At 48.8% G+C, this 27728-nt stretch overlaps 1 protein-coding gene across 1 annotated transcript in view; it reads left to right on the top strand.

Annotated features, from left to right (window-relative positions):
- The first annotated feature begins 895 nt into the window (after window positions 1–895).
- LOC128898616 (laminin subunit alpha-2-like) overlaps window positions 896–27728 on the top strand; it is a 49336-nt gene continuing 22503 nt past the window's right edge. The window contains exons 1-4 of the mRNA XM_054173981.1: window positions 896–923; window positions 1747–1853; window positions 14924–15104; window positions 22428–22564. Of these exons, the coding sequence (XP_054029956.1) occupies window positions 896–923; window positions 1747–1853; window positions 14924–15104; window positions 22428–22564 (453 nt within the window). The remainder of the gene's footprint in view (window positions 924–1746; window positions 1854–14923; window positions 15105–22427; window positions 22565–27728) is intronic.

Genomic DNA, 27728 nt, shown 5'->3' with positions numbered 1-27728 from the left:
GTATACAGACAGAACAGAGCTGCTTTGTCTCAAATGGGCACCGGCACAGGTTAGAGGCTGCTGGAGAGCAGCTCCACAGGGAAAAGCTTTGGGGTGGTGGTAGGCAGCAAGCTCTGCATGGGACAGCAATGTGCTCTGGTGGTCAAGAGGGACCATGGGAGCCTGGGGTGCAGCAAGAAAAGTGTGGCCAGCAGGGCTGGGGAGGTTCTGCTCCCCCTCTGCTCTGCCCTGCTGAGACCACAGCTGCAATCCTGTGGCCAGTTCTGGGCTCCCCACTTCAAGAGAGTCAGAGACCTGCTGGAGAGAGTCTGAGGGAGAGCCAGAAGGATGATTTGGGGCCTTGAGCATCTCCCCTGTGAAGAGAGACTGAGAGCCCTGGAGAAGGCTGAGAGGGATCTGATCAATGTCTATCAATAGCTGAGGGGAGGGGGCCAAGCTCTTTTTGGTGGTGCACAGTAATAAGACAAGAAACAACAGGTACAAGCTGGAACATAGGTAGTGATAGGACTAGGGGGAATGGAATGAAGCTGGAGGTGGGGAGATTCAGGCTGCAGGTGAGGAGGAAGTTCTTCCCCATGAGAGTGGTGAAGCCCTTTAATGGGTTGTGCAGGGAGGTGGTTGAGGCCCCAGCCCTGGAGGTGTTTAAGCCCAGGCTGGATGAGGCTCTGGCCAGCCTGTTCTAGGCCCATAGCAGAGGGGTTGGAAGTAGCTGATCCTTGTGGTCCCTTCCAACCCTGACTGATGCTATGATACTATGATAGAAGGTTTGACCTCAACATGAGGAGAAACTTCTTTCCAGTGAGGGTGCTGGAGCCCTGGGGCAGGCTACTGAGAGTGGTTGTGGAGACTCCTTCTCTGGATACTTTCAAAACAGGTCCAGAGGTGGACAGCAAAGATGGCAAAGGCTCTAAAGAACAGCTCTGGTGAGGAGCAGCTGAGGGAGCTGTGTTGTTCAGCCTGGAGCAAAGAAGGCCATGGGGAGGTTAAACTGTGTGGGTGTGATGCTGAGGGCCATGGTTTAGTGGCAGTGGCTTGGCAGTGAGGGACCTGGGGGTAGTGGTTGACAGCAGCTAAATATGAGCCAGCAGTGTGCCCAGGTGGCCAAGAAGGCCAATGGCATCCTGGCCTGCATCAGGAAGAGTGTGGCCAGCAGGAGCAGGGAAGTCCTTGTGCCCTGTGCTCAGCACTGCTTAGGCCACACCTGGAGTCCTGTGTCCAGTTCTGGGCTTCTCAGTTTAGGAAAGATGTTGAGTTGCTGGAAGGTGTCCAGAGAAGGGCAAGGAGGCTGGGGAGGGGTCTGGAGCACAGCCCTGTGAGGAGAGGCTGAGGGAGCTGGCCAACAACTCTTTCTGTGAAGAACTTCCTCCTCACCTCGAGCCTAAACTTCCCCTGGCACAGCTTGAGACTGTGTCCTCTTGTTCTGGTGTGGTTGCCCAGGAGAAGAGCCCAACCCCCACCTGGCTACAGCCTCCCTTCAGGCAGTTGTAGAGAGCAGTAAGGTCTCCCCTGAGCCTCCTCTTCTCCAGGCTAAACAATCATAGAATTGTGAGGGTTGGAAGGGACCTGAAGGGATCCAGTTCCAGCCCCCTGCCATGGGCAGGGACACCTCACACTGGACACCTCACGCAGCAGACTCCGGCCTGCCGCCCTGGATTCCTCAGCATGGCAAAAGCTGCCCTGTAAACATCTGCCTATGAAATTTAGCTTTGGAAAGGGCATTAACAGCTCCTTCTTCTTCCTCTGCAGCCTGTCACTGCCACAGCAATGGCTCCTTCTCAGAGGTCTGTGACTCACGGACAGGCCAGTGCCAGTGCAAAGCCAACGTCATCGGGCGCCGGTGTGACATCTGCAAGGTGAGTGGCAAGAAGCAGCCTTCCAGCTCTCTTCCCTGGTTGTTATAACTCAGTGTTCTTTGGGTTGAGGTAGGATTTTTGTGTTCTTTCTTTTTTTTTCCCACTCAAAGAGCATCTGTGGGTTGGGGAAAGGTAAAATGGCTGGGGTTTAAATCACAGAATCACAGGACGGTGGGACTTGGAAAGGGGCTCTGGAGATCATCCAGTCCAACCCCCCCCCTGCCAGGGCAGGGTCACCCAGGGCAGGTCACACAGGAACACAGCCAGATGGGGCTTGAAAGCCTCCAGAGGAGACTCCACAACCTCTCTGGGCAGCCTGCTGCAGGGCTCCAGCAGCCTTACAGTGAAAAAGTTTCTCCTCATGTTGAGGTGGAACTTCCTGGGTTCTCATTTGTGTCCATTGCCCCTTGTCCTATCCCAGGACACCATTGAAACGATCCTGGCCCCTTCCTCTCAACAGCCACCCTTCAGCTATTTATAAACATTGATTAAATCAGATATTTATAAACATTGATTAAATCTGAATCACAGAACCACAGAATCCCCAAGGTTGGAAGAGACCTCAAAGATCATCGAGTCCAAGCTGTCACCACAGACCTCATGACTAAACCATGGCACCAAGTGCCACATCCAATCCCCTCTTGATCACCTCCAGGGATGGGGACTCCACCACCTCCCTCACCTCCCAGCCTTTTCTTCTCCAAATTAAACAGCCCCAGGGCTCTCAGCCTTTCCTCATCAGACAGATGTTCCTCTGGGAAGCCCAGAACTGGCCACAATACTCCAGATGTGGCCTAATGAGAGCAGAGTGGAGGGGTAGGAGAACCTCCCTTGACCTGCTGGCCACGCTTTTCTTGATGCACCCCAGGAGACCATTGGTCCTCTTGGCCACAAGGGCACATTGCTGTCCCATGGGTAACTCACTCTCCTCCTTTTCTAAAGGCTTTTTAGCAGAGAGCACTGCAGCTGGATGCCATGAGTGTATTTTAAGTCCATGCAAGTACATTTGTCTATGTGTTGTAGACATTTTGTATGCTGAATGTGTGCTACAAATACATTAGATACAAACACTGCAGCTCTGGGAGATAACTTCTCTGCAGGATGCTGTCCAACCTGGTTAATGCTATTCTATTCTATTCTATTCTATTCTATTCTATCCTATCCTATCCTACTCTATTCTGTTCTATTCTATTCTATTCTATTCTATTCTATTCTATTCTATTCTATTCTATCCTATCCTATCCTATCCTATCCTACTCTATTCTGTTCTATTCTATTCTATTCTATCCTACTCTATTCTATTCTGTTCTATTCTACTCTATTCTATTCTACTCTGTTCTATTCTGTTCTATTCTACTCTATTCTATCCTACTCTATTCTATTCTGTTCTGTACTATTCTATTCTATTCTATTCTACTCTATTCTGTTCTATTCTACTCTATTCTGTTCTATTCTACTCTATTCTATTCTTTCTATTCTACTCTATTCTATTCTATCCTATTCTACTCTATTCTGTTCTGTTCTGTTCTAGTCTATCCTACTCTATTCTATTCTATTCTACTCTACTCTATTCTATTCTATTCTATTCTATTCTATTCTATTCTACTCTACTCTACTCCTATTCTACTCTATTCTGTTCTGTTCTAGTCTATCCTACTCTATTCTATTCTATTCTACTCTACTCCTATTCTATTCTATTCTATTCTATTCTATTCTATTCTACTCTACTCTACTCCTATTCTACTCTATTCTGTTCTGTTCTAGTCTATCCTACTCTATTCTATTCTATTCTATCCTACTCTATTCTATTCTATTCTGTTCTATTCTACTCCATTCTATTCTGCTCTATTCTATTCTACTCTATTCTGTTCTATTCTACTCTATTCTATTCTTTCTATTCTACTCTATTCTATTCTATCCTATTCTACTCTATTCTGTTCTGTTCTGTTCTAGTCTATCCTACTCTATTCTATTCTATTCTACTCTACTCTATTCTATTCTATTCTGTTCTATTCTATTCTATTCTATTCTACTCTACTCCTATTCTACTCTATTCTGTTCTATTTACTTCTGCTGTGAATTTTCAGCTTCTCTGTTTCTTTTCTTTGAGTTCCTTCTTTCTTGCATTGTCCAAATGATGTATTCTTTTTTTCTGGGGGGTGGGGGAAAGTCTCTTTTGCCTTGACATTGTTTTGCTGTCTCATAAATCACTGCAAACCACCAGTGTGTCATAAGTTTTCTTTGCAGAATTGTCTTCAGGCTGCTGAGAAATACGTTCTAGCTGGCTGCACATCTCTCTGGTCCAGCATGAGGACTTGGGGGTTAGGCCTGTGTCCTCAGAACACCTCTCTGTGTGTGTCTAATTTAAAGCACATGAATCATAGAATCATAGCATGGCTTGAGTTGGAGGGGACTTCAAAGACCATCCAGTTCCAACCCCACTGCCATGGGCAGGGACATCTACTAGCCCAGGATGCTCAAGGCCTCATCCAGCCTGGTCTTAAACTCTTCTAGGGATGAGGTGACCATAACTGCACTGGGCAGCCTGTTCCAGTGCCTTACTACTCTCATAGTAAAAAATTTATTCCCAATCTCCAATCTAGATCTACCCTGCTCCATTTTCAAACCATTGTTTCTCATCCTGTCACTCCCAGCCCTTGTCAAAAGTCCCTCCCCAGCTCTCCTGCAGCCCCCTTCAGCTACTGGAAGGCTGCTTTAAGGTCTCTCTGGAGCTTTCTCCATGCTGAACTGCCCCAGCTCTCTCATCCTGTCTCCAGACCCCCTCTGGATCCTCTGAACAGTTCCATGTCCTTCTTGTGCCAGGAGCTCCAGAGCTGGCTGCAGTGCTGCAGGTGAGGTCTCACCTGAGCAGAGCAGAGGGGCAGAACCATCTCCCTTGACCTGCTGGCCACACTTCTTTTGATGCAGCCCAGGAAATGGGTGACTTTTCAGGGCTGCCAGCAACCATTGCCAGCTCATCTCAAGTGCCTCATTCTCCAGCACCCACAAGTCCTTCTCTGCAGGGCTGCTCTCAATCCGCTCAGCCTGGACTTGTGCTTGGCATCGCCATGACCCAGGTGCAGGACCTTGCCCTTGGCCTTGTTGAAGGCAGTAAAAATAAACAGTTTTACATAAATCACAAAGATCCTTTTAACCCTTTCGAGCTCTGTCACTTCTGAAGTGGTTGGTTTGCACTCTGCTTTGTACTGTGCTTCAAGAGACCTTTCACAGAGCCATCTCTGGTGCCCCTGGCATTTGAACAGACTGCACAAAGTATCCCAAGCCTCATTACCAGATTATTGGCAGTTGATGGAAATGAATCTTTGTTTACTACTCTGTTTTACTGCTGTCTTTATCCCTGCACTCTCCTCTGAGGTGTCATTTCATGCTCTTGGCTTTCTAACTCTCTCTGTTTTTCTCATTCCTCAAGCCCAGCTACTTCTGGGCCCCAGAAGAACTGTTCTGCGTGCCCTGTGGCTGCAGCGCTCTAGGAGCCGTGTCACTGCAGTGTGACAGGGCAGGAAGGTGCCTCTGCAAAGCAGGATTCCTGGGCAGACGCTGTGAAACCCGCAGGCAAGGGCCTGCAGCGAAGGAGAGCGCAGGAAGCGGCCAGCAGCTCCGAGCTCCCCCTCGCAGATGGGGCGCAGGCGGCGGCAGTGGCTGCCCCCGCGGCGCTTACCGGCCCCCTGCTCCGGTAATCGGGGACTGTGTGCATGGCATGGCCTGCAACCCCAGAGCCACCTCTGGTTGGAGCTGCCACAGGCTGGCTGTGGAGTAATCTCAGATAGGTGTGCTGTGTACTAAACTACCAAGTAATGGATGGGCTCAGGAGACAGGCAGCCTGTAGAATGCTTCCCACAGTGCCTCTCACACAACCACTCAGGTTGGGAGAGCCCTCTAAGGTCATGGAGTCCAACTGTCCACCCAACACAGACTCACACAATCACTCAGGTTGGGAGAGCCCTCTAAGGTCATGGAGTCCAACTGTCCACCCAACACAGACTCACACAATCACTCAGGTTGGAAAAGCCCTCTAAGGTCATGGAGTCCAACTGTCCACCCAACACAGACTCACACAGTCACTCAGGTTGGGAGAGCCCTCTAAGGTCATGGAGTCCAACTGTCCACCCAACACAGACTCACACAGTCACTCAGGTTGGGAGAGCCCTCTAAGGTCATGGAGTCCAACTGTCCACCCAACACAGACTTACACAATCACTCAGGTTGGGAGAGCCCTCTAAGGTCATGGAGTCCAACTGTCCACCCAACATAGACTCACACAATCACTCAGGTTGGGAGAGCCCTCTAAGGCCATGGAGTCCAACTGTCCACCCAACACAGACTCACACAATCACTCAGGTTGGGAGAGCCCTCTAAGGTCATGGAGTCCAACTGTCCACCCAACACAGACTCACACAATCACTCAGGTTGGGAGAGCCCTCTAAGGTCATGGAGTCCAACTGTCCACCCAACACAGACTCACACAATCACTCAGGTTGGGAGAGCCCTCTAAGGTCATGGAGTCCAACTGTCCACCCAACACAGACTCACACAATCACTCAGGTTGGGAGAGCCCTCTAAGGTCATGGAGTCCAACTGTCCACCCAACACAGACTTACACAATCACTCAGGTTGGGAGAGCCCTCTAAGGCCATGGAGTCCAACTGTCCACCCAACACAGACTCACACAATCACTCAGGTTGGGAGAGCCCTCTAAGGTCATGGAGTCCAACTGTCCACCCAACACAGACTCACACAATCACTCAGGTTGGGAGAGCCCTCTAAGGTCATGGAGTCCAACTGTCCACCCAACACAGACTTACACAATCACTCAGGTTGGGAGAGCCCTCTAAGGTCATGGAGTCCAACTGTCCACCCAACATAGACTCACACAATCACTCAGGTTGGGAGAGCCCTCTAAGGCCATGGAGTCCAACTGTCCACCCAACACAGACTCACACAATCACTCAGGTTGGGAGAGCCCTCTAAGGTCATGGAGTCCAACTGTCCACCCAACACAGACTCACACAATCACTCAGGTTGGGAGAGCCCTCTAAGGTCATGGAGTCCAACTGTCCACCCAACACAGACTCACACAATCACTCAGGTTGGGAGAGCCCTCTAAGGTCATGGAGTCCAACTGTCCACCCAACATAGACTCACACAATCACTCAGGTTGGGAGAGCCCTCTAAGGTCATGGAGTCCAACTGTCCACCCAACACAGACTCACACAATCACTCAGGTTGGGAGAGCCCTCTAAGGTCATGGAGTCCAACTGTCCACCCAACACAGACTCACACAATCACTCAGGTTGGAACAGACCCTCAGGATCACCGAGGCCAAGCCAGAACCCTACTCTAAAAGGTTGACCCCTAAACCGTAGCCCCAAGCACCACATCCAAATGACCTTTAAATACAGCCAGGGGTGGGGACTCCACCACCTCCCTGGGCAGCACATTCCAATCCCTGACCACTCTTGCCAAGAACAAATTTTTCCACATGTCCAGTCTAAGCCTACCCAGGGGCAGCTTGAGGCCATTCCTCCTTGTTCTGTCACTAATTCCCTGTGAGAAGAGACCAGCACCAACCTCTCCACAACCTCTTTTCAGGGAATTGTGGACATCAATGAGGTCTCCCCTCAGCCTCCTCTGGTTCACACTATCCATCCCCAACTCCTTCAGTTGCTCTCCATCAGATTCATTCTCCAGGCCCTTCACAGCTTCCTTGCCCTGCTCTGCCTTGGCTCCAGCACCTCCACATCTCTCTTGTGTTGAGGTGACCAAAACTGAAGACAACACTCAAAGAGTGACCTCCCCAGAGCTGCTCCCCTCCCTGCTGCTGCTGAACACAGCACTGCTGATCCCAGCCAGGAGGCCTTTGGCTTTCTTGGCCCCCTGTGCATGGGGCATTCCTTAGCTTATGTAATCATCATGGCCAGAATATCCATAATAGTTTATAAGATTTGAGTTGATAAGTACCAGTGGAAAACAGAGACACCAGCATGGCTGTTCAAGCATGAAGTCCTGAAGTGCCATGTTTAAATGCTTGTTTGAACACCTCCAGGGATGGTGACTCCACCACTTCCTAGGGCAGTCCCTCCCCAGCATTCCAGTAGTCCCCCTGCAGGTACTGGAAGGCCATTCTAAGCTCTGTTTGAAAAATACCTGGAAGTGTTTTTCCTGCACAGGCAGACTCCAGCATCCATAATAATTTGCTCATATAATCCGTATAACAGGATCAAAGGATGTTAGGGCCTGAAAGGGACCTCTGGAGAGCTTCCAGTCCAACCCCCTGCCAGAGCAGGAGCAGAGAATCCAGCACAGGTCACACAGGAACACATCCAGAAAGGGCTGGAAAGGCTCCAGAGAAGGAGACTCCACAACCTGTCTGGGCAGCCTGCTCCAGGGCTCTGGGACCCTCACAGTCAAGAAGTTCCTCCTACTGTTGAGGTGGAACCTCCTGTGCTGCACTTTCCATCCACTGCCCCTTGTCCTACCCCAGGGCACAAATGAGCAGAGCCTGCCCCTGTCCCTTCCTTCCTGACCCACAGCTCTCAGATATGTACAGACATTTGTTAGATCCCCTCTCAGCCTTCTCCTCTGCAGGCTGAAAACAGCCCCAGGGCTCTCAGCCTCTCCTCCCCAGGTAGTGCTCTCCCTTGGAGTACCTGAGCTATATTTAATGGAGAAGCTGAGTTTTAGGGAGAAGCTGAGCTTTATTTAATGGAGAAGCTGAGTTTTTAGGGAGAAGCTGAGCTTTATTTAATGGGGAAGCTGAGTTTTTAGGGAGAAGCTGAGCTTTATTTAATGGAGAAGCTGAGTTTTAGGGAGAAGCTGAGCTTTATTTAATGGGGAAGCTGAGTTTTTAGGGAGAAGCTGAGCTTTATTTAATGGAGAAGCTGAGTTTTAGGGAGAAACTGAGCTTTATTTAATGGGGAAGCTGAGTTTTCAGGGAGAAGCTGAGCTTTATTTAATGGAGAAGCTGAGTTTTCAGGGAGAAGCTGAGCTTTATTTAATGGAGAAGCTGAGTTTTAGGGAGAAGCTGAGCTTTATTTAATGGAGAAGCTGAGTTTTAGGGAGAAACTGAGCTTTATTTAATGGGGAAGCTGAGTTTTCAGGGAGAAGCTGAGCTTTATTTAATGGAGAAGCTGAGTTTTCAGGGAGAAGCTGAGCTTTATTTAATGGAGAAGCTGAGTTTTTAGGGAGAAGCTGAGCTTTATTTAATGGAGAAGCTGAGTTTTAGGGAGAAGCTGAGCTTTATTTAATGGAGAAGCTGAGTTTTTAGGGAGAAGCTGAGCTTTATTTAATGGAGAAGCTGAGTTTTAGGGAGAAGCTGAGCTTTATTTAATGGAGAAGCTGAGTTTTAGGGAGAAGCTGAGCTTTATTTAATGGAGAAGCTGAGTTTTTAGGGAGAAGCTGAGCTTTATTTAATGGAGAAGCTGAGTTTTTAGGGAGAAGCTGAGCTTTATTTAATGGGGAAGCTGAGCTTTAATGGAGAAGCTGATCTTTAATGGAGAAGCTGAGTTTTAGGGAGAAGCTGAGCTTTATTTAATGGAGAAGCTGAGCTTTAATGGAGAAGCTGAGCTTTAATGGAGAAGCTGAGTTTTAGGGAGAAGCTGAGCTTTATTTAATGGGGAAGCTGAGTTTTTAGGGAGAAGCTGAGCTTTATTTAATGGAGAAGCTGAGTTTTCAGGGAGAAGCTGAGCTTTAATGGAGAAGCTGAGTTTTTAGGGAGAAGCTGAGCTTTATTTAATGGAGAAGCTGAGTTTTTAGGGAGAAGCTGAGCTTTTGGCCATTTCCCATGTGTTCCATCATTGTGTTGCCCACACAGACACTTGACCTGCACCGACACAGGAACACAAAGTCACACCAGCCTCCCAAACCTCCTCCTACTTTCTCTTTTGCCATCCAGGATCATATCTTTTGTTCAGTAAACGCACTTCTTAGAATCAGTGTGTGAACAAAGCTTGGCTGAGGACTTAACCTGGGGCTTCATCTTTGGGGGGGGGGGTTGCATGTCTTTCTCTTTGAGTGTGCAGAGCTCCTCACAGGATTCAAGCCAGCATGGCAGTGATCCTGAATTCCTTCAGGCAGTGTGTGGAGTGCTGGCATCAAACAATTTCCACACCCCCCCCCCCCATGGCTTTCATCCTTATCAACAGAATTGATTTAGATCCTATCAAAGGCTGTGCTGAGAACTGAGCTGCATGGGGTGCATTGGTTGCTTCACTGCACTAATCTGGCTGTGTGTCCTGGGATTGTTTTGCATAAGCACATTGCTGAATGTCTCCTCCTCTGGCAAAGGACTTTGGAGGGAGAGTTGATACATTTAATTGAACCTTAGAGTTTAATTATACAACCTTCAGTTTGGGTTGGGGCTTTTTTCCCCCCCTTTTTCTCTCTGATGCACCAGGATTTGTCATGCAGAAGTATTTAATTGGCAAAGCATCTTCATGTAGGATTTGGAAAGGGAAAATATCAGTGTAACTCTTTGTGGTGGTGTACAATGAAGCATTGGGCTTAGGTTCATGTGGTTCACAGTCCACAATTCACAGTATCACCAAGGTTGGAAAAGACCTCAAAGATCAGCAAGTCCAAGCTGTCACCCAACACCTCCTGACTACTAAACCATGGCACCAAGTGCCACATCCAATCCCCTCTTGAACACCTCCAGGGATGGGGACTCCACCACCTCCCTGGGCAGCACATTCCAATGGCTAACAACTCCCCCTGGGAAGAACTTTTCTCCTCACCTCCAGCCTAAACCTCTCCTGGCACAGCTTGAGACTGTGTCCTCTTGTTCTGGTGCTGGTTGCCTGGGTTCTTCAGGCTAAGTTCACAGATTGCACTGGGTTGGAAGGGACCCTCCAAGGTCATCTTGTCCAACACCCCTGCAGGCAGCAGGGACACCTCCAGCTAGAGCAGGCTGTCCAGGGACACATTGGGTCTGATCTGCAGTGTCTGCAGGGATGGGGCCTGCACCACAACCCTGGACAGTGTCTCACCACCCTCATTGTGCAGAACTTCCTCCTGATGTCCAACCTGAATCTCCCCTGCTCCAGTTTCAAACCATTGCCCCTCACCCTGTCACTGCAGACCCTTCTAAACAGTCCCTCACCAGGCTTCCTGTAGGACCCCTTCAGATACCTGACCATAGAGATGCTCCTGTATTGTGACAGCTGTCAGCAGACCCTCTGTGGAGATGTGGAACTTCAGTATTGGCACAGAATCAGAGAATTGTCAGGGTTGGAAGGGACCTCAAGGATCATTGTGCTGGGTTAACTCCCATCCTGAAAACAAGGGGAGGAAAGGCTTGCAAGTTGTTTGCCCTCCCTTGCAGGGCATTCTCCCCCCTGGGAAACTGAGTCTGTTCCAGTCCCCCCTCCCTGCCCAGCTGGGGTATAAAAGGGAGGAAACTGCTGCCCACTGACAGCTTGGACCCAAGCTCTTGACTTTCAGAGGCACATGCTCTTCCAACTGAGACACGTGGTCCTTTTACACCCCAGCTGGGCAGGGAGGGGGGACTGGAACAGACTCAGTTTCCCAGGGGGGAAAATGCCCTGCAGGGAGGGCAAAGCACTCCCAAGCCCTTCCTCCCCTTGTTTTCAGGATGGGAGTTAACCCAGCACAATCAGCCAGTTCCAACCCCCCTGCCATGGGCAGGGGCACCTCACACTGCAGCAGGTTGCTCACAGCCACCTCCAGCCTGGCTGCAAACACCTCCAGGCAGGAGGCTGCCACCACCTCCCTGGGCAACCTGTGCCAGGCTCTCACCACCCTCCTGGGGAACAACTTCTTCCTCACAGCCAATCTCAATCTCCCCATTTCTAGTTTTGCTCCATCCCCCCCAGTCCTATCCCTCCCTGACACCCTCAAAAGTCCCTCCCCAGCTTTCTTGGAGCCTCCTTCAGATACTGGAAGGCCACAATGAGGTCTCCTCAGAGCCTTCTCCTCTCCAGCACAACCCCAACTCCCTCAGTCTGTGCTCACAGCAGAGCAGCTCCAGCCCTCTGCTCCTCTTCCTGGCCCTGCTCTGGACACCTTCCAGCACCTCCAGATCCTTCCTGTATTACAGGGTATCTGAAATCAGGTCTTTTACATGGAAGCCTGCTGAAATCTCTGAGGCTGCACCTACACAGACAGTTAGAGGTTCCACTCTGGAACAAATCCACGTGGAATCTAAGTCTAAGTTAGCTCCACTAGCTTGAATAATCTGTACTGATGTATAGTGAGTAAAAATCTACCCCCCCATGGCTGGGTCACACAGCAGTATAGTGTAAAAGCAAACATCCTCCACTCTATTGCTTTTATATTCATCAGCAGTGACCTATATAATAGCTCCTTTTTAGCCTTCACTTTCCTGATGAGGTCTCTGATAGACTTTGATTATTAAATCTTCTTCTCTCAGTTTCCAGTGAAATTAGGAGTGTGGTCTGGACTTCAATATTGCCTGGAAGCCCTCAGACCTGAAATAAGGTTGAGGAAGAGCCCTCTCATTTTAAGTGTGGCTCAAGACTGAGTTCAGAACTTGATTATCAAGTACAGTTTGCTCTTAGCAGGCTCTGTTGGCTGGTGCAGTGCTGGTTGCAAGCTTTGTGCAGAGCTCCACACTGCAGGATTCAGATAAGGATGTGTCTGCCCTTCCTTACAAGCAGGCATTTTGCTCTCTGCTGGTGGAGTTCAGGAGGAACTGTGTTGCTGCAGTGGGTAACATCTGTTCTGGTTCTGCTGGAATTTCATGGTACTCAGTGCAAAAAAGAAAGGGAGGAGTGAAAATAGAAGAGAAGCCAAGACACTGAGACTCATTGATTACTTCCAGCCTGAGCCAAGATCATTTTTTACCTTAGACAACCCCGGAATGTCCAGCATTTGCTTGTGATGTAAACAAATACATTGTGCCTGTGCTCCTCTGAACTTCTTCCCAAAGCTCAGCCAAAAGAAATGCCCTTGAACTGCAGAATGTGTATGCAGGCATTGCCCCTGCTCAGAGGAGACAACACAGGATCACAGAACCACCAAGGTTGGAAAAGACCTCAAAGATCAGCAAGTCCAAGCTGTCACCACAGACCTCATGACTAAACCATGGCACCAAGTGCCACATCCAATCCCCTCTTGAACACCTCCAGGGATGGAGACTCCACCACCTCCCTGGGCAGCAAATTCCAATAGTAAAGGACTCTTTCTGTGAAGAACTTCCTCCTCACCTCCAGCCTAAACTTCCCCTGGTGCAGCTTGAGACTGTGTCCTCTTGTTCTGGTGCTGTGTGTCTGGAAGAAGAGACCAACCCCCACCTGGCTACAACCTCCCTTCAGGGAGTTGGAGAGAGCAAGAAGGTCTCCCCTGAGCCTCCTCTTCTGCAGGCTAAGCAACCCCAGCTCCCTCAGCCTCTCCTCACAGGGCTGTGCTCCAGACCCCTCCCCAGCCTCCTTGCCCTTCTCTGGACACCTTCAAGTCTCTCAATGTCCTTCTGAAACTGAGGGGCCCAGAACTGGACACAGGACTCAAGGTGTGGCCTAAGCAGTGCTGAGCACAGGGCACAAGGACTTCCCTGCTCCTGCTGGCCACACTCTTCCTGATGCAGGCCAGGATGCCCTTGGCCTTCCTGGCCACTTGGGCACACTGCTGGCTCATGTTCAGGCAGCTGTCCACCACTACCCCCAAGTCCCTCTCTGTTTGGCTGCTCTCAGCCACTCTGCCCCCAGCCTGTAGCTCTGCCTGGGGTTGTTGTGGCCAAAGTGCAGCACCTGGCACTTGGATTTGTTGAATGCCATCCTGTTGGACTCTTGTTGGACATCTACATGTTCAGAGACTTTGCAGTTGAATCAGTCTCTGTTTATAGCTAAGAACTTGAATTCACTCTCTGAGCAACAAACTCTGCTTGACATAGCTTACAACCCAGACACAGGAGGTGTGCACAGCACATTCCCTTTCTTCTGGGACATTCCTTTTCTCATGGGAATTGTGCTTATGGAAACACAACCTCTAAGGAAATGCATTGCACTGCAAACTACAGCTTCATAGAGCTGTTTGGCTTGGAAAAGACCTCTAAGATCATCCAGTCCAGCCATCAACCCAACCCCAGCATGGCCATCAAACCATGGCCCCAAGGGCCATGGCCACAGGTTTCTTTAAGACCTCCAGGGTTGGGGACTCCACCACCTCCCTGGGCAGCCTACTCCTATCCCTGACCACTCTTGCAGCAAAGAAATTATTCTTAATACCCAACCTACCCCTCCCCTGGCACAATTTCAGGCCATTTCTCCTTCTATTGCCTGATACTAGGGAGAAGAGCCCAACCCCCACCTCACTGCAACCTCCTTTCAGGGAGCTGTAGAGAACAATGAGGTCTCCCCTCAGCCTCCTTTTCTCCAGGCTAAACACTCCCAGATCCCTTTTCTCCAGACCCTTCCTCAGCTTTGTTGCCCTTCTCTGGACCTGCTCCAGCACCTCAATGTCCTTCTTGGAGGGAGGGCCCCACAACTGAAGCCTGTATTTGAGGTGCAGCCAGCAGTGTTATCTGATGCTATTCATTATAGCCTCAGCCAACAGTCTGAAAGCTTGACTCTTTTTGAGCTGTGTTAGGGTCTGTAGTGCCCTTGCCCCAGTGTTTGCTCACTACTCTTCACTCTGCTAAGAGCAGTATTTCAGTGATGAAGAGGAAAGAGCCCCCCTGATCTCCTCACCACTGTGCTAGGGTCTGTAGTGCCCTTGCCCCAATGTTTGCTCACTACTCTTCACTCTGCTAAGAGCAGTATTTCAGTGATGAAGAGGAAGGAGACCCCCTGATCTCCTCACCACTGTGCTAGGGTCTGTAGTGCCCTTGCCCCAGTGTTTGCTCACTACTCTTCACTCTGCTAAGAGCAGTATTTCAGTGATGAAGAGGAAAGAGCCACCCTGATCTCCTCACCACTGTGCTAGGGTCTGTAGTGCCCTTGCCCCAGTGTTTCCTCACTACTTTTCACTCTGGTAAGAGCAGTATTTCAGTGATGAAGAGGAAGGAGCCCCCCTGATCTCCTTAACGCTCTCACCTTGTCCTCATTCCATGACTGCTCTTTCTCTCTCTGTGGCAGCCTGAAACCTTTGGCTTGCAATCTTCAAGAGGATGTGCTCCCTGCAACTGCAACTCCTTTGGTTCCAAGTCCTTTGACTGCACTGAGGATGGGCAGTGCTACTGCCAGCCGGGGGTGGCAGGGCAGAAGTGTGACCGCTGCGCTCATGGATTTTACAACTTTGAAGAAGGAGGCTGCACTCGTATGTAAACTCTCTGTTGCCAGTTTGGGACTGATTGCTTTGGTGCTTTCTTGGGTTTTTTTATTACTCAGGTTCCAGCTTGGCTGCCCTGGGGTTAGTGAGCAAGTGTGGGATGGGAGAGCAGACAGCGAGGTGGATTTGGAACTGGTTACGAGATAGAGTTCAAAGAGTGATGGTCAGTGGTGCCAGGTCCAGCTGGAGAGCTGTAACCAGGGGAGTCCCCCAGGGCTCAGTCCTGGCTCTGGTCTTGTTCAACAGCTTCAGCAATAACATTGATGAGGGGACAGACAGACAGAGGCTGCTCAGCAAGTTTGCTGATGACACCAAACTGGGAGGCTTGGCTGAGACACCTGGAGGCTGTGAATAGAATAGAATGGAATAGAATGGAATAGAATAGAATAGAATTAGAATAGAATAGAATAGAATAGAATTAGAATAGAATAGATTAGGATAGGATAGAATAAAGACTAGACTAGACTAGAATAGAATAGAATGAAGACTAGACTAGACTAGAAAGAATAGAATAGAATAGAATAGAATTAGAATAGAATAGAATAGGATAGGATAGGATAGGATAGGATAGGATAGGATAGGATAGGATAGGATAGGATAGGATAGGATAGAATAAAGACTAGACAAGACTAGACTAGACTAGACTAGAATAGAACAAAATTAACCAGGTTGGAAAAGACCTTTGAGATCCTTGAGGCCAACCTATTACCCAACACCGTCTGATCAACTAAACCATGGCACCAAGCAGCCATTCAGAGACTTGGATAGGCTGAGAGCTGGGCACAGATGAACCAGAAGAGGTTCAGCAAGGCCAAGTGCAGAGTCCTGCAGCTGGGCAGGAAGAATAAACTGCAGCAGTACAGGTTGGGAGGGGATCTGCTGGAGAGCAGCCCTGGGGAGAGGGACCTGGGAGTGCTGGTGGATAACGAGTTATCCATGGGACAACAATGTGCCCCAGTGGCCAAGAAGGAAAATGGGATTCTGGGCTGTATCAAGAGTCCAGCAGATCCAGGGAGGTTCTCCTCCCCCTCTGCTGTGCCCTGGTGAGACCTCACCTGGAATATTGCATCCAGTTCTGGGCTCCCCAGTTCAGGAGGGACAGGGATCTGCTGGAGAGAGTCCAAGGGAGGGCTCCAAGGATGCTGAAGGGACTGCAGCACTGCCTGGGGAGGAGAGGCTGAGAGCCCTGGGGGTGTTCAGTCTGGAGAGGAGAAGTCTGAGAGGGGATTTAATAAATGTTTACAAATATCTGAGGGCTGGGGGTCAGGAGGGAGGGGACAGGGTCAGGCTCTGCTCACTTGCTCCCTGGGATAGGACAAGGAGCAATGGATGTAAGCTGCAGCACAGGAGGCTCCACCTCAACACAAGGAGGAACTTCTTTACTGTGAGGGTCACAGAGCCCTGGAGCAGGCTGCCCAGAGAGGTTGTGGAGTCTCCTGCTCTGGAGCCTTTCCAGCCCTGTCTGGATGTGTTCCTGTGTGACCTGAGCTAGGTTATATGGTCCTGCTCTGGCAGGGGGTTTGGACTGGATGATCTCTTTGGGTCCCTTCCAACCCCTGACATCCTGACATGCTGTGATTGGCTAACCACTTTTCCTGACAGGTCAGTATTCCCATAGACAGCCCTGTAAATTACCTGGCAAGGATGGTGATTGGCAGGAGCAATAGAAAACCCCAACCCAAACAATAGCTGCTGGTTTCAGGTCAGTTTACTGCTCATCTACCACATTTTGAAGGAAGAGAAATGTCCTTTTCTCTGAGTGCTTTTGCCAAGACAATTTCTGTGAAGTTGCTATAGTTTAATTATGGTAAGAGCCTCCTGGAGGGCTGTTTAAGGTGCTTGCCAAATCACAGCAGCTAGAAGGGATTTGGGTGAGGGGGGGGGGAAATAAAGGTAAAAAAATCCCTTTGCTTCTGGGTTTTTTTCACTGTTCTTCCATGGCTGATCCTTTATTTATTAAATTTCATGGAGTCATACAATGGTTTTTGTTGGACAAGACCTCTAAGAACACTGAGTCCAACCATCATCATCAACACCACCATGACCACCATGGCCATCAAACCATGTCCCTCAATGTCATGACCACAGGTTTCCTGAACACCTCCAGGGATGAGGACTCCACCAGCTCCCTGGGCAGCCTGTGCCAATCCCTGACCACTGCTGAAGGAGCATTGAGGTCCTGAGCCCCACATGTGTGCAGCCTGATTCGATCTCACCTGCACTGCTGATACACCTTGAGCCAGGCTGGATTGTAGATCCTCATGCCATAGTGTTGTCTGCCATGGGAAGGAAGAGCTCAGAGACTGCCACCTCAAAAAGTGCAAACACATTGGCACCTTGAGACAGGGAAAGATTAGTTCACAGGCTGGCAAATGAGAGAGAGTGAAAAAAAATGCAAATGCAGTCCTAAAGCTATTAGCACATACAGAGATGGGGAACAAATATAGTTTATTATCATGATTAGTCTCTTACACCAATATTTAACAGTACAAAAGCATTCTCTACTGTGAAAGGCTCCAGGGAGACCTTGGAGTGGACTTCCAGATTCTGAAAGGAGCTTACAAGAAAGCCAGGAAGGGATTTTTGACCAGGGCTTGTAGTGCCAGGGTGAGGGGCAATGGCTGTGAGCTGGAAAAGGGGAGATTGAGACTGGAGATGAGGAAGAAATTCTCATCAGTGAGGGTGGTGAGACCCTGGCACAGGCTGCCCAGCGAGGCCGTGGCTGCCTCCTCCTGGGAGGTGTTCAAGGCCAGGCTGGATGAGGCCTGGAGCAACTTGGGCTGGTGGGAAGTGTCCAAGCCCATGGCAGGGGGTTGGAATTGGATGATCTTGAAGGTCCCTTCCAACCCAAAGCATTCTGTGAATCTACAAAATATAAAAAATGATGTTCATTTCATACAGTTGTGTCAGGAAAATGAGAGGGGAGTTAATGAGATCGATGCTACAGACTAGGCTGCTCACTTGGCAAACTTGAAATCATAGAATCATTGATCTGTCAGGGCTGGAAGGGACCTCAAGGCTCAGCCAGTCCCAACCCCCTGCCATGGCCAGGGACACCTCACACTGCAGCAGGTTGCTCACAGCCACCTCCAGCCTGGCTGCAAACACCTCCAGGCAGGAGGCTGCCACCACCTCCCTGGGCAACCTGTGCCAGGCTCTCACCACCCTCCTGGGGAAAAACTTCTTCCTCACATCCAATTTATGTATTCCTTCAAATGACAAATAAAAAGGAGAAAATAGGAAAAAAAGGAAATAGACAAAAAAAAAAGAAAATAGAAAAAAAAGCAAAAAAGAACATTGAAAAAATAGGAAAAAAGAAAATAGAAAAAACAGAAGTAAAAGAAAATAGAAACAAAAGAAGTTAAAAAAGACAATTGAAAAAAGAAAATAGGGAAAAAGAGGAAATAGAAAAAAGATAATAGAAAAAAAGACAATAGAAAATAGAAAAAAGAGAATACTAAAAACAGTTTAAAAATAGAAAAAAGAAAGTAGGGGATAAAAGAAAATTAAAAAGAAAATAGAAAAAAGAAAACAGGAAAAAAGAGAAAATAGAAATGAAAATAGGAAAAAAGATAAAATTAAAAATAAGAAAATAGGAAAAAAAGATAAAATGAAAAATAAGAAAACAGGAAAAAATAGAAAAATAAAATAGAAAAAAGAAAATATAAGAAAATAAAATAGAAAAAGGAAAGACATTTAGAAAAGAAAATAGAAAACAGGAAATAGGAAAAAGATAAAATAGAAAAAAGAAAATAGGAAAAATATAAAATAGAAAAAAGGAAATATGAAAAAAGAGAAAATAAAAAAATAGAAAAAAGAAAATAGAAAAAAAATAAGAAAATAAAATAGGGAAAAAAGAAAATTAAAAAAGAGAATAGGGAAAAGATAAAATAGAAAAAAGAAAATAGGAAAAAAGAGTAAATAAAAAATAAGAAAATAGAAAAAAATTGAAAAAATAAAATAGAAAAAATAAAATATAATAAAATTAAATTAAAAAATAAAATTAAAAAGGAAAACTGAAAAAAAGAAAATAGGAAAAAGAGAAAATAGAAAAATAAAATAGGAAAAAAGAGAACATAAAAATAAGAAAACAGAAAAAATAGAAGAAAGAAAATATAAGAAAATAAATTTTAAAAAAAGAAAATTACAAAAAAGAAAATAGAAAAAGGTAAATAGGAAAAAAATAAAAAACAAGAAAATAGAAAAAAATTGAAAAAAGAAAATAGAAAAAAGAAAAGATAAGAAAATAAAATAGAAAAAAAAAGAAAATTAGAAAATAAAATAGAAAATAGGAAAAAAGAGAACATAAAAAATAAAAAATAGAAAAAAAATAGAATAAATAAAATATAAGAAAATAAAATAGAAAAAAAAAGAAAGAAAATTTGAAAAGAAAATAGAAAAAAAGAAAATAGGAAAAAAGAGAAAATAGAAAGAAAGTAGAAAAAAATAAGAAAATAGGAAAAATAGAAAATAGGGAAAAGAAGAAAATAAATAAAGAAAATAGAAAAAAAAACCCCAGAAAATGGAACCCAAAGCCATTAAATTATGAATCACCGAGAAAATCAGAAAGGTAATAAAGTCTATCAAATCATGCTAGGGAGAAAGTGCTCAGAAATGAATTCCCCAGTGCCAGGTAAGTGTGGAATCAAATATTGGCCCTCTTTTGTGGAGCATTTATCCAACAGGAATCTAATTTGATTTTTTTTTTTCCCCCTTCTGCAATAAAAAAAAAAAAAACATAAAGCCTGGAAAGAAAAAAAGCCAGAGGCAAAGCCCTGAAGCCTCATCAGTCAGAGCTGACACTCTACCAGCCAAGACACAGAAGTGATTTCTGTTTCACTGCTGCTTGCAACAAATGCCTTGTGTTTTTCCCTGATCCTGCTCGGCAATGACAGGAGGCAGAAATGTTGCTCTGCCACTCTTTGCCCCTCTCTGCCTCTGGAACCTATTGGAGCTCAGAACTGGAAGTCCACATAGAATCACAGAGTCATGGAATGATCCAGGCCAGAAGGGACCTCCAAAGCTCATCCACTCTAACCAGTCAGCAGGGACATCCTCCACTAGATCATAGAATCAATAAGGTTGGAAGAGACCTCAAAGATCATCAAATCCAACCTGTCACGACAGACCTCATGACTACTAAACCATGGTGTTGAAGGCCAGGCTGGATGAGGCCTTAGAATCACAGAATCAATAAGGTTGGAAAAGACCTCAAAGATCATCAAGTCCAAGCTGTCACCACAGACCTCATGACTACTAAACCATGGCTCCAAGTGCCACATCCAATCCCCTCTTGAACACCTCCAGGGATGGGGACTCCACCACCTCCCTGGGCAGCACATTCCAATGGCTAACAACTCCCTCTGGGAAGAACTTTTTCCTCACCTCCAGTCTAAATCTCCCCTGGCACAGCTTGAGGCTGTGTCCTCTTGTTCTGGTGCTGGGTGCCTGGGAGAAGGCACCAGCCCAGAGCCCTGTCCAGCCTCACCTGGAATAGCTCCAGGGATGGAGCCTCAACCACCTCCCTGGGCAAACTGTTGCAGTGTTCCACCACCCTCATGCAGAACTTGTTCCTCACATCCAATCTCAATCTGCCCTTCTCTGGTCTGAAGCCATTGCCCCTGGTCCTGTCCCTGCAGGCCTTTGCAAACAGTCTCTCTCCATCCTTCCTGTAGCCTCCTTCAGGTCCTGGCAGGCTGCTCTTAGGTCTCCCCAGAGCCTTCTCCTCTCCAGGCTGAACACCTCCAGCTCCCTCAGCCTGGCCTCACAGCAGAGCTGCTCCAACCCCCTGAGCATTCTTGTGGCCTCCTCTGGACCCTCTCCATCAGCTCCAGGTCCTTTCTGTGCTGTGGGCTCCAGCCCTGCACACAGCCCTGCAGGTGAGGTCTCAGCAGAGCAAAGTGGCAGGATCACCTCTCTGGCTCTGCTGGCAGTGCTGCTCTGGATGCACCCAAGCTATGATTTGCCTTCTGTGCTGCAGGCTCACACTGCCTGCTCCTGGCCAGCACCCACCAGCACCCCCAAGTCCTTTTCCTCAGGGCTGCTTTTTATCCCCTCCTCCCCCAGTCTGTATTGATAGCAAGGAATGTCCCAGCCCAGGTGCAGAACCCTGCACTTGCTCTTGTTGAACTTCATGAGGTTCACCTGGGCCACCTCTCCAGCCATAAGAGCTGTCGCATCCCAAAGCCTCAGTCTCCCAAGGACTGATGCATCCTGCAACATCCTCAAGCCACAGTGTGTCAAAAAATTGTATGCAGCATTCCAAATACCTTGTTCCTGGGCATGGTGGAGGCAGCCTGGACAAGGTTGATAGTAGGCTGAACATGAGCCAGCAGTGTGCCTGGGAAGGCCAAGAAGGCCAATGGCATCCTGGTCTGCATCAGGAATAATGTGGCCAGCAGGAGCAGGGAAGTCATTGTGGCCTGTGCTCAGCACTGGTTAGGCCACACCTTGAGTCCTGTGTCCAGTTCTGGGCTCCTCAGTTTAGGAAAGATGTTGGGATGCTGGAAGATGCCCAGAGAAGGGCAAGGAGGCTGGGGAGGGGTCTGGAGCACAGCCCTGTGAGGAGAGGCTGAGGGAGCTGGGGTTGCTTAGCCTGCAGAAGAGGAGGCTCAGGGGAGACCTTCTTGCTCTCTGCAACTCCCTGAAGGGAGGTTGGAGCCAGGTGGGGGTTGGTCTCTTCTCCCAGGAACCCAGCACCAGAACAAGAGGACACAGTCTCAAGCTGTGCCAGGGGAAGTTTAGGCTGGATGTTAGGAAGAAGTTCTTCCCAGTAAGAGAGATTTGCCATTGGAATGTGCTGCCCAGGGAGGTGGTGGAGTCACCATCCCTGGAGGTGTTTAGGAAGAGCCTGGCTGAGGCCCTTGGTGCCGTGGTTTAGTTGATCAGATGGTGCTGGGTGATAGGTTGGACTCGATGATCTTGAAGGTCTCATCCAACCTGGTCTATTCTATTCTATTCTATTCTACTTGTAAATACAGCTTTCATTTGCTTCCAGCTGAGTTGGTCATACTGGGTTAATGTTGATGGGAAACTTCAACCCACCACAACAGTCCCTGCCTTGATTTTTCCCATTCTGTCCTCCTTGCAGTCAGTTCAGCCTCAGCTCACCTCTGCTGCATTGCTCCAAGCTGGGGTTTCTCTGGGTTTAGCTCTGCCTTTGCTGCCCCACTGTGCCTGGAGATAGCTGAGAGTCAAGTGTATAGTGAGGGCTTTGGAGGAAAGATCTTAACCTGCTCAGGGTCTGCTCTCCAGGGGTGACACAAAGGGGTAACTCTCCCTCTGCTTTGTTTTCTCCTGTCTCCCATGAAGCCTGCGACTGCTCACGCTTTGGTGATAACTGTGATCCCCTCAGTGGCCGCTGTATCTGCCCCCCCAACACTGTTGGAGAGATGTGTGACAGATGTGCACCAAACCACTGGGGCCATGACATTGTCAGTGGCTGCAAGGTGAGTGGATCTCTCCTTTCTCTCTGGTTCACCTCTTTCCTGTGGGGGTAAATACTGAAGTTGGCAGCTAGAACACAGCTGGGGGCTTGCAAATCATGGTTTGTCTCTGCATGCCAGGCTGTGGTGCAAATGTTGGTGGTCTGTTTGCTGAACACCACAGATCTTCTGCCTCAGGTGGGCAGCTTGGAACACCTCACACCCTGCTCACACTGCTGCCATGCTGAATCAGCATCCCCCTGGAGTCTGCTTTCTCTGCTGTAGCTGTGTGTAGTGTGGCTGAGGAGTACACCACAGCACTGTACAGTCAGAGGTCATAGAATTGTCTCAGTTGGAAAAGACCTCTAAGTTCATCCAGTCCAACCATCAACCCAACACCACTGTGACCACTAAACCATGTCCCAACACCACTATGACCACTAAAGTATGTCCCAAAGTGCCATGGCCACAGGTTTCTGGAACACCTCCAGGGATTGGAACTCCACCACCTCCCTGGGCAGCCTCTGCCAACCCCTGACTACTCTTGCAGCAAAGAAATGATTCTTAACACCCAACCTACCCCTCCCCTGGCACAATTTCAGGCCATTTCCTCTCATTCTATCACCTGATATTAGGAAAAAGAGCCCAACCCCCACCTCACTGCAACCTCCCTTCAGGGAGCTGTAGAGGGTGATGAGGTCTCCCCTCAGCCTCCTTTTCTCCACACTAAACACCCCCAGCTCCCTCCCCAGCCCTGTTCTCCAGACCTTCCCCAGCTTTGTTGCCCTTCTCTGGACCTGCTCCAGCACCTCAGTGTCTTTTCTGTAGTGAGGGCCCCAAACTCAAGGTGTGGCCTCACCAGTGCTGAGTATGTGCCACAATCACTTCACAGTGTCACAGTATCACAGTCTCACAGTATAACTAAGGTTGGAAGGGACCCCAAGGATCATCAAGTCCAACCCGTCCCAACAGACCTCACGACTAGACCATGGCACCAAGTGCCACGTCCAATCTCCTCTTGAACACCTCCAGGGACGGTGACTCCACCACCTCCCTGGGCAGCACATTCCAATGGCGAATGACTCGCTCGGTGAAGAACTTTCTCCTCACCTCCAGCCTGAACCTCCCCTGGCACAGCTTGAGACTGTGTCCTCTTGTTCTGGTGCTGGTTGCTTAAGAGAAGAGACCAACCCCTTCCTGTCTACAACCACCCTTCAGGTAGTTGTAGAAGGCAATGAGGTCGCCCCTGATCCTTCTCTTCTCCAGGCTGAACAACCCCAGCTCCCTCAGCCGCTGCTCACAGGGCTGTGCTCAAGGCCTCTCCCCAGCCTTGTTGCCCTTCTCTGGACACCTTCAAGTGTCTCAATGTCCTTCTTAAACTGAGGGGCCCAGAACTGGACACAGGACTCAAGGTGTGGCCTAACCAATGCAGAGTACAGGGGCACAATGACCTCCCTGCTCCTGCTGGCCACACTATTCCTAATACAGGCCAGGATGCCATTGGCCCTCTTGGCCACCTGGGCACACTGCTGGCTCATGTTTAGGCGGGTATCAATCAGCACCCCCAGGTCCCTCTCTGTTTGGCAGCTCTCAGCCACTCTGACCCCAGCCTGTAGCACTGCATGGGGTTGCCGTGGCCGAAGTGCAGCCCCTGGCACTTGGACTTGTTAAATGCACTTGGATGTGTTCAATCTCATGCTGTTGGACTCTGCCCATCTGTCCAGTCGGTCAAGGTCCCTCTGCAGAGCCCTTCAGTCCTCTAACTGACCAACATCTGCTCCCAGCTTGGTGTCATCTGCAAACTTGCTGATGACTGACTCAACCCCCTCATCCAGATCATCAATGAAGATGTTAAAGAGGATGGGGCCCAGCACTGATCCCTGGGGGGTGCCACTGGTGCCTGGCTGCCAGCTGGCTGTGGCACCATTCACCACCACTCTCTGGGCTCAGCCTCCAGCCAGTTCCTAACCCAGCACAGAGTGTTGCTGTCCAAACCACGAGCTGACAGCTTAGCCAGCAGTTTGCTGTGGGGGACAGTGTCAAAGGCCTTGCTGAAGTCCAGGTAGACCACATCCACAGGCCTCCCCACATCCACCAGACAGTCACCTGATCATAGAAGGAGATCAGGTTCCCTGCTGGCCACACCATTGCCAGAACAGAATGCTGGTAGCCTTTGTGGCCACCTGGGCACACCCTGGCTCGTGTTCAGCTGCTGTCACCCATCACCCCCAGGACCTTTTCTGCTGAGCAGTTTCCAGCCACTGTGCCCTGAGCCTGGAGCCTTCATGGGGTTGCTGTAACCCTAGTGCAGGACCCAGCACTTGTCCTTCTTGAACCTCCCACAACTGACCCCATGGATCCCACCTGGGCAGGTCCCTTTGCAGAGCCTCTCTGCCCTCAAACAGATCAACTCTCCCACCCAATTTAGTGTCATCTACTTACTGAGGGTGCCTCAATTCCCCCAACCAGATCATTGATGAAGACATTAACCAGGGCCTGAGCCCTGGGGAGCACATAGAAGTGCATAGCTGTAGAGTTGGAGGGAACTGACAGTGCCTTTGCAGAGCAAATTCACTTTGGCCCTGGCTGTGATACCACTGGGGATTAGTACTTGAAGCTGACTTGAGAAGAGCTTCAACTTGTGCATAAAAGACAGGGAGGAGAGAAGACAACAGCCACCTCCAGGTGTAAATGTACTTGCTTCCCACCTTCTTAAAGGAGGAACAAACCTCTTCATTAGCCTTTAAATCCTTATTCCAGCCTTTGACACGGAGTAAGCAAAAAAATAACCTGGAGGGAAGGAAGGAAAAGGAGTAGAGAAACAACAACAGCATGGCAGAGCCCAGGAGAGCTGTTGTGAATGTCCCACCCTTCAGCTCAGGGGAGCAGCATTCAGTTAAGATGGGAGGCTGTTGACAGTGAATATCTTAAGCAGTTCAAATGCCTTCTGCTCTCTGCTGCTCTTGTTGGTGGTGAGGGATTCACAGGAGTGCTGCAATTACTCCAGACCTCTGAGTGTTGTCTGAACATGGTCATACACCATTAATGCTCCTTCTTAAAAGGGCTGTTTGTCATGAAGCTCAGGCTGCAAACTAATTACTGAGAAGGATTTCTCTCTCTCCCTTTTTTGTGTGTTTATGGAAAACTCCTCCTGTGAAACCTCTGCTGTGCTCCTGTGATACAGACTCTTGGCTTCTGAAACCAGCTTAATGAGGTTGAAGACCTCTGTTTGAAATCTGGAGTGTGCTCTCTGATTGTCTTTTATGTGAGCACATTAGGCTGGCAGCTCCATGGCACCACCTAAATTAATAATGATCTATCAGCCCACAGCTCTTTCAGTCTGCAGCAGCTAATTCCTGCACAGTGAGAGGTGAACCTCCTGCCTTGCACTCTTTGCAGGAGATTTCCAGGGCTGTCAGAGCTCAGGGGCACAGGGAGCAGTGCAGCAAGCTGATGGCTCACAAACCAAAGAGTCTGATGGGAGTTTAGGGTTTGATGTTGCACACCAAGGCTTTGATGTGGCACACCAAGGCTTTGCTGTGGCACACCAAGGCTTTGCTGTGGCACACCAAGGCTTTGATGTTGCACACCAAGGCTTTGATGTTGCACACCAAGGGTTTGATGTTGCACACCAAGCTATTTCAGAGTATGGTGAGCAACTTCCTTTCCAAGTTACAGCTTTATTGTAGAGAACTGTTTTGGTTGGAAAAGACTTCTAGGATCATCCAGTCCAACCATCAACCCAACACCACCATGGCCATTAAACCAGGTCCCCAAGTGCCATGGCCACAGGTTTCTGGAACACCCCCAGGGATGGGGACTCCACCACTGCCCTGGGCAGCCTGTGCCAATCCCTGACCACTCTTGCAGCAAAGAAATGATTCTTAATATCCAACTTAAACCTCCCCTGGCACAATTTCAGGCCATTTCCTCTCCTTCTGATACCAAGGAGAAGAGACCAAACCCTACATCACTCCAGCCTCCCTTCAGGGAGATGTAGAGAGCAGTGAGGTCTTCCCTCAGCCTCGTATTCTCCAGACTAAACACCCCCAGTTCCCTCAGCTGCTCCTCACCAGACCCACTCCAGACCCTCCACCACTTCTGTTGCTTCTGTCTGGACATGCTTGAGGACCTCAAGGTCTTTCCTGTAGTGAGGGGACCAAAACTAAACCACTATTCAAGGTCTGGCCCCACCAGTTCAAATGCATCCTGTAGAATAAGCTCCTTCCTGTCAGAGGGCTTTCTTTTGTTAGGTAGTAGTCTAGGAGTCTAACATTGAAGACTAACAGTGGGGTAGATTCTCTGGTGGTCAGGAAAGATTGAATCTGACTGTTTCCCTTATGTAATGACTTTTGCTATAGATGGACTTTCCAGATCAGAAGGAAGGTGCTGGAAAACAGAAAGGGACCTGGGGGTGCTGATTGACAGCTGCCTAAACAGGAGCCAGCAGTGTGCCCAGGTGGCCAAGAAGGCCAAGGGAATCCTGGCCTGCATCAGGAAGAGTGTGGCCAGCAGGAGCAGGGAAGTCCTTGTGCCCTGTGCTCAGCACTGCTTAGGCCACACCTTGAGTCCTGTGGCCAGTTCTGGGCTCCTCAGTTGAAGAAGGACATTGAGAGACTTGAAGGTGTCCAGAGAAGGGCAAGGAGGCTGGGGAGGGGTCTGGAGCACAGCCCTGTGAGGAGAGGCTGAGGGAGCTGGGGTTGCTTAGCCTGCAGAAGAGGAGGCTCAGGGGAGACCTTCTTGCTCTCTCCAGCTCCCTGAAGGGAGGTTGTAGCCAGGTGGGGGTTGGTCTCTTCTCCCAGGCACCCAGCAGTAGAACAAGAGGACACAGTCTCAAGTTGTGCCAGGGGAAGTTTAGGCTGGAGGTGAAGAGAAAATTCTTCACAGAGAGAGTTGTTAGCCATTGGGATGTGCTGCCCAGGGAGGTGGTGGAGTCCTCATCCCTGGAGGTGTTCAAGAGGGGATTGGATGTGGCACTTGGTGCCATGGTTTACTCATGAGGTCTGTGGTGACAGATTGGACTTGATGGTCTTTGAGGTCTCTTCCAACCTTGGTGATTCTGTGATTCTGTGAAGTACTCATGTAATGAACAGTTTTGCTTAGAAATGGAATCCACATCTTCCTGTTCTCTTTTTCAGCTTTGTGTCCTCAATTTTGGCAAGTCTGTGTCTATCATGGTTTGGGTTGG

This window comes from Dryobates pubescens, chromosome 28, assembly GCF_014839835.1.
Source record: "Dryobates pubescens isolate bDryPub1 chromosome 28, bDryPub1.pri, whole genome shotgun sequence".
NCBI classification, from domain to species: domain Eukaryota; kingdom Metazoa; phylum Chordata; class Aves; order Piciformes; family Picidae; genus Dryobates; species Dryobates pubescens.
This window is presented reverse-complemented; position numbering and strand designations above follow the sequence as displayed.